General features: G+C 37.0%; 2 protein-coding genes across 5 annotated transcripts; one reads left to right on the top strand and one right to left on the bottom strand.

Moving 5' to 3' along the window:
- Nucleotides 1-2,566: 2,566 nt before the first annotated feature.
- LOC113353627 (lachrymatory-factor synthase-like) lies at nucleotides 2,567-3,778 on the top strand. 4 transcript variants are annotated; one of them, XM_026597165.1, is made up of 4 exons: nucleotides 2,567-2,850; nucleotides 2,961-3,058; nucleotides 3,135-3,507; nucleotides 3,670-3,778. In XM_026597165.1, the coding sequence occupies exons 1-4, from the start codon at nucleotides 2,780-2,782 to the stop codon at nucleotides 3,695-3,697; spliced, it is 570 nt and encodes a 189-aa protein (XP_026452950.1). In that variant the 5' UTR covers nucleotides 2,567-2,779; the 3' UTR covers nucleotides 3,698-3,778. The 4 variants fall into 4 exon arrangements, with proteins under 4 accessions (XP_026452950.1, XP_026452952.1, XP_026452949.1 ...); XM_026597167.1 differs by having other exon boundaries at nucleotides 2,966-3,058; XM_026597164.1 differs by having other exon boundaries at nucleotides 2,961-3,507.
- Nucleotides 3,779-6,298: 2,520 nt separating this feature from the next.
- Nucleotides 6,299-6,709, bottom strand: LOC113351486. The gene has a single exon (XM_026595462.1). It carries the CDS (start codon nucleotides 6,707-6,709, stop codon nucleotides 6,299-6,301), a length of 411 nt encoding a protein of 136 aa, XP_026451247.1.
- Between the last annotated feature and the right edge of the window lie 2,899 nt (nucleotides 6,710-9,608).

Raw genomic sequence — 9,608 nt, forward strand, 5'->3', positions numbered from 1 at the left:
TCTGTGTGACTATGTACCAGATGACAATTCCAACATTGAAGATGGTAATAGAATCACTTCTCTTTTGACTTGAAATTTGAATGAATGTTATCTTCTTTTATCTGTTAGTTTTTATACCTTTTATCATTGGACTTCATTGAATATATTTGAATATTTCTTCTTTGCATTCTTGTTGCAGACATTTTGGGAAAGGATGAAGATTAAGGGGATGATTGGCTTGAGAGATGGATGGACTGCAATCTTTTGCTGGTCTGCTACTTGAGAAATGAAGATCAAATGGATGACTCTTTTTCTTTTACTGGCAACTCTTTATGCTACTTGCTTTTTAACTTTGGTTTCATCAGACTTTTTGGTTAATCTTTAGACTTAAGACTTTGGTCAATTTGTTTGTGAACTTCAACTCTGTTTTTATTCTCTAGACTATGGTTATCTTGTCAAGACTTAAGTATGGAATGTAGACATGTAGGATCAGTTTATTAGAAATTCAGAATGTATTTATGTACAGGTGTAGGGTATAGGTGAAAACCGAACCGAACCGTAACCGAATAGTATCGGTGCGGTTAAAAACCGAACCGAATACTAAACAGTTCGGCTACAGTTTTAATTGTGATAACCGCACCGAACACAGTTAGGTGAACGGTTTTAGCTATAACCGCACCGAACCGAACCGTGTGCAGGCCTAGTGTGCAATCTTTAGCTGAAATATCTTCCTCTCTATAAAGATTTTAGACATATGCTTTCTGTTTTAAAGGATATGGTGATTTATACCAATGATGTGCCATCTTGGGATTTTAATTTTACAAGAACGCTTAGGGATAATGAAGTGGTAATAGCTGCAGATATGCCGCAACTTACTGACAATCCTATTCTGATGGATTCTGGTGATGACTACTTCAAGTGTAAGCCTGGTAACTCTTTCTCTATCAAATCCTGCTACTAACAATGTTGCTGTTGTCACTTGGTGTTTTATGTTATAATGTTGCTCAAACTTTGGATTCTCTCAGAAATTCAATTGTTGCCAACGGGTCTATTGGGACAAAGGTTTCTGCAAACTTTTTCCAAATGTAGGTTTTCACAACTAGGATATACAAACACTAGCGGAATAATCACATGAGAAATTTGCAAAGTGCTTGGTGTTATCTCGAGAAATGGATGTGATTTGGTAAGGTAATCAGCTGTTCTGTTGGTCGATAGTGAAGTATTCCATCAGTTGAACTGTTCACAGATTTTAGTGGTGGTAGTATTCAAATTTGTTTTCCATTTTTCAAGTTGTTTATTATTCCATTTTTCGAGTTGTCTATTTATGGAACAATGTATATTGGCCATAGCTTCACAATATCCCAAGCTATTCAATATCATTCTTTGGATCCTTCACGGCACTTACCTAACAACCTATTGTTGTGCATTTTTTTTGGTTATAAATTTCAACTTTGCGTATCAACTTAGATTATAGAGATACAGTTCTACACTTCTATTTGTGAGAAAAAACACACACACACTACAGGATGACTCCTCGGTTACTGCAAGGGTTTTTCTTGGAGGCTGCTTCAGTGAAACACCAGCAAATTCTAGTACTAAGGCGAAATATCCTACAAACTTTGGATTGGTATAGTGTTGCTGTATTCCCCATGGGCTTAGAGCATCCACAGTCACGACCAAATTTGGGGACTATACCCAAATTTGGTCTCAAAACCAGCCGTAATGGAACGGACTAAAACTATATTTAGTCGAGATAATTAGGGTTTGGGACCAAATCTGGTCGCCGACCCAGACTAAAATCAGTTATAGTGGGACGGGGTTATTATGAGCGTATGAATCCAGACGGGAGTATAGTGAGTGCTTCACACCGGGCGTATGTATAAAGAACGCATGATATTGGGACGGATGTATAAAGAGCGTATGAATGAGGCGTATTTATAAACACCGCCGGACCAAACGGATGTAATACATACGCCCTAAACCGAGCGTAATTGTATTATGTGCGCCTGGTTGGGGCGCTGTTTTAATGTGCGCCTGGTTGGGGCGCTGTTTTAATGTGCGCCTAGTTGGGACGCTGTTTTAATGTGCGTCTGTTCTAAACACTTTAACATATTGTTCTAAACACTTTAGTCAATGAACCGTGGGGCATTACATGATTATACCTAATAACATTTTAGCAATTACTAATCAAACCCACTAATTAAACACATCTCACCAGGTGCATTTTGTATCTCCGTCCCACCCAGACGCACTTTATATCTCCGTCCCATCCAGACGCAATTTCTATCTCCGTCCCACCAAACGCACTTTCCATCTCCGTTCCTTGTCCGGCGTAAATTATACCTACGTCTCAATCAAGCGCGCATTATACCTCCGTTTCATTCAGACGCATATTATAAACACGCTTCATCAAGAAACGTGGATATAAGTTCCGTCCCGTATCAAGCGTGGGTATAAATTACGCTTCACCAAATTTTGGTCTACTCCCGTTGTGCTTGAACACACAGAATACCAAATTTTTTTGGCTTTTAGTCTGGCTTTTGGTATTTGGCCCGTTTCATGACTGTGGTTGCTCTTACAAGTTACAACCAGTCGTGCGCTTGTCCATTTTCTTTTTCTGTGCCTTGATGCCATCATCGATGCTCTTTTCAACTACTAGGACTATGCAGTCTTGAAATGAGGTTAGGTGTTAGGTATTGCATTTCTTGTCCCATCCTGTGTCCTGCTACTCTGCCAGGATCAACTCGTCTTTTTCGAAAACCAAACAAGGAAACCATATTAAAATCGACACAACTGGTGCATGCCTGGATCTGGATGGTTTAATCATATTTATTATGTCCTTTACGCCACGTTTTCTTATGAGCAAGAAAGGTAAATCATTTATATCTCCGATATGGCCGATCAGGAAACATATATATCTGCGGTCATTCTTCCCTCTTTCGCACACTAAACCCTCAATTTGTCTTTCTTCTTGATATCAGTCCAGTACTACACGGCCAAGATGGTAATGGAGATTACACCAGAATCAAAGTGGGAAGGCAAAGTACAGGCAAAACTAGAAGGACCGAAAGCAGATCAAGTATGGATAATTTTACAAGATTTTTTCAATTTACATAAATGGTTTCCCTCTCTCACTACTTGTTATGGAATCGAAGGTATTTCAGGCCAACCCGGTTGTATCCGTTATTGTGCTGGGTCGAGTATTCCAGCATCATCATCCATTAATGGCCGTGATGGTGATGTTACGATAACCAATTGGTCAACGGAGAGACTAGTTGATATCGACTCAGTTCAACGGAGTATAACTTATGAGATTGTAGACTGTAATATTGGGTTCAAGTCTTATGTTTCCACCATGAAAGTTGTACCTTATAATAATGGTGAAAATGATGAAGATAATGGTTGTTTGATTGAATGGTCATTCGTTGTTGACCCAATTCAAGGGTGGGAACTAGAAACTTTGGTTTCTAAGTTTGATTCTGGTTTGCAACGTACGGCATCAAAGATTGAAGCAACTCTTAACAACAAGTAAAGTCTATCTTTATAGTATTATTTAATTTGCTGTGATAAAAATGACATCAAATAAAATTATCACTGAACAAATCCCTTTTCATTTGATGAAATTTTATTTTCTTCCATATTGCTCAAACATATTTGATCTAACAGAATTTCAGTGGTTGGTTTTGGTAGAGCCACAAATGTTTCTGGATGGGGTTAATGAGTCGCAAGTATATGGCCATTTATAAAAACGAGATTCTCAATGTCATTTAAGCACCCTCTTTACCACCGCATTAATGGAGAATTTTTTTTAATGACGTTATCTAAATTTTACATGTGTGGCCGTATGGGTGCATGGGTTTAGTCTACGGGGAGTCGTATTCCTAGCTATGTCCTGGATCCCTGGCTATGTCATTATGGATGAGGATGATCATTTTTTTTTCTTTTTTTATTGGGAGAATTGGAAAAATGCTCCAAAACTGGGTGCAATGTTGGAAATCTGCCCTAACATTTAAAAGGTTGGAAAAATGTCCCATTCCGTTAGAAATCCAGTTAAGTCACATGTGTGAGCTTATACATGCGAAAAAAAAACCAAATATATCCTTCAGAATTCAGGGTTTGGGGTTCAAAATTCAGGATTCAAGGTTTAGGGTTCAAGGTTTAAGGTTCGGGTGGTGGTGGCGTTGGTTTAGTGGTGGTTCTGGTGGTGATGGTTGTCATACACATATGACTTAACTGGGTTGGATGGCAATTTTAACGGAATGTGACATTTTTCCAACTATTTTTGACGTTGGGGCAGATTTCCAACATTGCACCCCATATTGGGTCATTTTCCCAATTTTCACTTTTTTTTTATTTTGTGGAATGGTTTGGGGGACATCGCGCAACTCAAGCTGGAATCATATCCGTCGTTATCTTATTTCGCTTCGTGACTGTGTTCAGCTGTGTAAAGATGAGTAGATTATTGTGTTGAAACATTTGATTCTCTGATAAGAAATGATGACACCAAATGATGGTTGTCGACTTGTCTCCCTTACTTGGTTTCTGGGCACATCAAAATATTCCTAGGTTTTTCTTTCTCTCTCCCTCTCCCTCTCTTTTGAGTTTTGATACAGGTTTTCCACAAGGGACTGACTTGAATAGTGAGAGAGCACGGTGAGACTCACGATCCTGCCACCAGCAAAATAAAGTAAAAAATAGCAGCAGTGATACACACCGATACGGTGTGCACCGAGAGGGATCTGACGGTCCCTCTTACAACGTGCTTAGCATCAGGAGGGTGGTGGGTAGGTGTGGATCCCATCCCCTCTCACACGGTGTCCATCACGGTGCTGAGACTTCGGTGTGTCTAATATTTTTCAAAAAATAGGGGGTGCTGTTTCGGTGGGTACTGGGTACATGGGTTCTTTCACCTTCTCATTTTCGTTCATCTTTTCTTAACAAGTTGTTTTTCCTTCCGAGTGATGCTATTACATCCAATTTTATAATTTATTTTTATTTTTGAGACAGAAAAGGGCAAAATTTATTAAAAGGTACAGTAACCGCTCATAAAAAAGATGAATGTCGTTGAAAAGAGTTACAAGTAGAAAAACAGACTAACGAAACCTGCAACATAAGGAAATAAAAAATACAAGGTTACATGAGTAAAAAATACAAGTTACATGATTGTCGCATGTCAATTGTGAAGCACCATCTCAAGAGAAATATGTTTAAATATTTCGTCCTTCATCAACCAGTTGAAAAGCAAAAGTCTTAATATCATCTATTAGCCTCTCAATAGGGTTATACAGCCCCATAATACCTTTTATTTCTTTCAAGCCACGCAGTCCACCAAATAGCAAATGGGATTAGCTCCCATAATTTCCATTTATTTGACTTCTTCTTCCTCTTTTGCCTTCATTCCCATAGAGTATTTATGACACAATCATTAGAAACCCATTGCAGATTGAAACAATCTAGATAAAATTGCCAAATTTGTCTAGTTGTTTCACAGTGAACGAAGATATGATTATTTGATTCAGCAACTTTTTTTGCTGAGCAAACAACCATTAACAATGATGGAATTCCTCAGCTTATCCATTGTAGGAGAAGCATTATAGCAAAGAGACCATATAAAAAAAAAAAAAAAACTGATCCTCTCTGTATTATCTAGAGAAGTATAGCAACCTGACACAGAAAAGGTGACACCCAATATTCAAACTCTGACATCATCACTAATAGTTAGTGAATTGGCTATGGAATAAAGTTCAACAGCTGCACCAGTTCAGTTAATTCAACATCATTCAAAACTCACGACAGGTTCAAATTCCAAGTCTTGATATCATTGCAGATAGAAACCACTTCAGAGATAGTATAATCCTTGCTTCTAGATATCCTAAAAATGTTGGGAAACCTATTTTTCAATACCACTCCATTGCATCGCAAGTCTTTCCTTAAAAGACATTTGTTACCACTGTTAACATGAATAACAAAGTTAGAAATTACAATATCCTTGTATTTCACTATCCCTGTGCATAAACTCTTGTTAACTGGCCTATTAGGAGAAATAGGGTAGAAGTGTTTTGTTCATGGTACTAAGTTTCTTGATACCAACACCTCCATTCACCTTTGATGCATTGACTTTATCCCATCCCACCCAGCCTCTTTTCTTGACTGTTTTAGATCCCCCCCCCCCCCCCCCCCCCCCCCCCCCCCCCCCCAAAATGAAATGTCTCACAATTCTTTCCATTTTTTCTCAACAGATTTTGGTAGCTGAAAAAAAGAAAGGTAGTAGATTGGGAGACTAGAGAGAACGGTGTTGACTAAGATGATTCTACCTCCATTAGAAATGTATTTTCTTTGCCATCCACTTAATTTTTTTTTTCTGGAATCTCTGCAGAATAACTTCCCAAATAGAAGTAGCATTTGATTTACTGCCCAGAGGAATACCCAAGTTATTAATAGGAAATTTAACACATGAACAATTAACACAAGCTCTAGCATTTTGAGTCTCTCCCACAGGCACCACTCCACTTTTCTTGAAATTAACTCTAAGGCCAGAAATGAGCTCAAAAGCAAATAAGATGTTCTTCAAATTTGGGATCTGTTCAGTATTATCATCAGTAAAGATAATAAGATCATCTGCAAACTGAAGGTAATTAATGATAGTGCCTTGAGGGGATGGACTGAATCCAGAGATAAGCTCCGTAGAGGCATCTCTCTTAATAATGAGGGAAAGAACTTCAGCAACCATAATGAACAAAAACGGTGAAATATGGTCACCCTGTCTAACTCCCTTACCACTTCTAAATAAACTTGAAGCTTGACCATTGATTTCCAAAGATTATCCAAGAGAAGATACGCACCAATGAATCCAATTTCTCCAAACATTTCCAAATCCAAACCTTTGCATTGTAACATCTAAACAATTCCAATTGAGGTTATCAAATGCCTTTTTTAGATCCACTTTGACTACTAGTCCAGGGTTTTGAGATCTTTCTCTAGCATCAATGAGTTCAACTGCAATTAGAATTACATTAGTAATTTGCCTGCCATCAACAAATGCACCTTGAAATTCAGAGATCAAAGAAGGAAGAATTGATTTTAGCCTATTTTCCAGAAGCTTAGAGACAATCTTGTAGACACCTCCAATGAGACTTATAGGTCCGTACTGGTTCATACAGACAACTCCATCACATTTAGGAACGAGAATAATGTTAGTGAAATTTAACCTCCTGTCTAGAAAACCAAACCTCTTAAATCTTTCATTACATTCATTAAATCAAATTTGATAATATCCCAGAACCATCCGGTCCAGGTGACTTGTTAGACCCAAAATTCCATATAACAGATTTAACTTCTTCTTCATTAAAAGGCTTCTCAAGTATTATTTTATGTTGAACTGATAAAGAAGGCATCTCCAGATCATCAAAGTTGGGTCTGTAATTTATATGGTCTTCAAAAAACTTAGCATAATGACTCTTTGCTTCTTCATTTATTTGTTCCATGTCATAAGACAAAGAACCATCTATAAAAAGAGAATTGATGCTATTTAATTTATGTCTGAAAGAAGCATTCTTATGAAAACAAATTGGAGTTTCTTTCACCATCAGCAATCTATTGCCCTTTAGATATAGCATGCCATTTTCTAGATAAGTTTAGAAGTTGCAGATTTATTCTTAATTTTAGTGACTTCTCTGTCAATATAATCTTCAGCTGACAAGATGTTCATTTCTTCTAAACTGTCATAAACATCTATAAGATTTTCTATCCTGTCAACTTCATCTTGGATAGACCCATAAGTCTCCCTCCCCCATTTCTTAAAAAGAAATTTCAAACCTTAAAGTCTTTTTGCAAAAATAAAACTTGGTTTCCCATAAAAATTAAAACATTCCACCATATTCTCATATTGTCAAGAAATTGAGGGTGAGAAAGATAGAAATTATCAAACTTGAAGGAGGGTTTATAAGAATTATCGGTGTTGCAGTTTAGCATAATAGAAGCATGGTCTAAAATAGGCCTCTTCATTATGTATTGAACCAAGTGTGGACAATGTTCCTCCCACTGATCAGCAGAACACACAAATCTGCCAAGTCTACACAGAATATGAGGGTTTTATGAATTGTTCGAGGTAAACTTGCCTCCAGCCATTTGTAAATCTATCAGATCACAAGAGTTAAGAAAAATTTTAAAGTGTCTTCTATTAATCATGACACCACCATCTCTATTTCTTTAAGACTGGAACAAAATAGCATTTCCAATCACCTCCCATGAGCCATGGAACATCATCCCACAAAAATCTTAAGTCTCTTAGCTCTTTCCAAAATTGATCATAGTCTTTATGGTCAGTAGCTCCACAGACAGAAGTGAATATCCACTTGAAATTGTCATTTGAATTCCGAAATTTTAAAGTGATAGAAAAAGCTCTGAATAATGATTTTTCCATAACCACAATACTTGGATGCCACATAACAATAATTCCTCATGATCTTCCAATAGAAGGGAAATGAACAAATGAAATTTTAAGCAGTTGTTATCTTTGATAGACATCTTATTGCTAGTCGTAGTAGATCGGAAATCTATCACTCTTTGGTATTCTTCGGTATCCAAATATGATAGTTTGTAAACTTAATTATGCTTATCTTGATAATTTAGTTCTTGGTTGTTCTGACCGAACAAGGGAGTTTAATTATTTAATTAAACTAGAGATCCTTTGTTGAGCTCGACAGTAATCTCTAATTTGTTTCTTGAGATTTATAGAGAGGTTATCGAATACAAATTAGTTCTTTACTGTTTTGGAAGACGATCCATAGGAGTTGAGTTCTTGAAGTCTTCACGAACATGTGAAGCAACTTAAGATAGTGAACTCTATCTAAGGATTCACGTGTGTCAACCATATTAGTTGTAGGCACAGGGATACTGGGTAAACTAGGTAATTAGGGGTATTTTACTTGGTCTCAACTATACGAAGTTGCTAGTGGTCTTTGTATAGCGGCTTAATTATGAGAGTATTCAAAACTGGACTAGGTCCCGGGGTTTTTCTGCATTTACAGTTTTCTCGTTAACAAAATCTTGTTATGTGCTTTTACTTTACTTTCCACGTTATAATTATTGTTTAGTTATAATAAAGTAATTGTACTTGTGCATTAATCAAAACACTTGGGTTGATCCCTATAGTTAAGTTCGGTTTTAGACTTGTATTATATACCAAGTGTCTACCTTGTGGTTGCCATCTTCTTGACAGTCTCTGTTCATATTAGATCACGCAACGTATCAGTCATTTAATATCAAAAAAATTGTGGTGTACTTGTTACCCTCGTCATTTCATCTTCAAAGCAAAAGTATTTTTTTTTTCTTTTTGGATTTCAAAGTTAATTGGTTTCTAATCAACTTTGAAATTCCCCTTATCAACCACGGTTTTTGCTCTTGTAAAGGCTATTATAGGTATGCTATAAGAGTTTTATGGGCATTTTTTTAGAATGGTCACCTTCTTCTAGTTGGTTTCACAAAATCATCACACCTTTAATTAGTGTTTAAAATAGAGTCTTTTTCCCATCCAAGTTAACTGTTTTGAAAAAGAAAAAAAAATTGAATTTTGTCCCAAATACCCCTCCTCACTTGTTGAGGTGATGGTGATGAATTGGTGGGGGTGA

Source organism: Papaver somniferum, chromosome 2 (genome assembly GCF_003573695.1).
Source record: "Papaver somniferum cultivar HN1 chromosome 2, ASM357369v1, whole genome shotgun sequence".
Taxonomy (NCBI): domain Eukaryota; kingdom Viridiplantae; phylum Streptophyta; class Magnoliopsida; order Ranunculales; family Papaveraceae; genus Papaver; species Papaver somniferum.

What these genes read in the sequence shown, in the direction of transcription:
- LOC113353627 (XM_026597164.1), top strand. Translation starts at nt 2,814, where the DNA reads ATGTCCTTTACGCCACGTTTTCTTATGAGCAAGAAAG. An exon ending in TTTTCTTATGAGCAAGAAAG is followed by an intron (nt 2,851 to 2,960) that starts GTAAATCATTTA and finishes TCTTGATATCAG; the next exon opens with TCCAGTACTACACGGCCAAG. An exon ending in GAAGCAACTCTTAACAACAA is followed by an intron (nt 3,508 to 3,669) that starts GTAAAGTCTATC and finishes TGGTTTTGGTAG; the next exon opens with AGCCACAAATGTTTCTGGAT.
- LOC113351486 (XM_026595462.1), bottom strand. Translation starts at nt 6,709, where the DNA reads ATGGTTGCTGAAGTTCTTTCCCTCATTATTAAGAGAGATGCCTCTACG.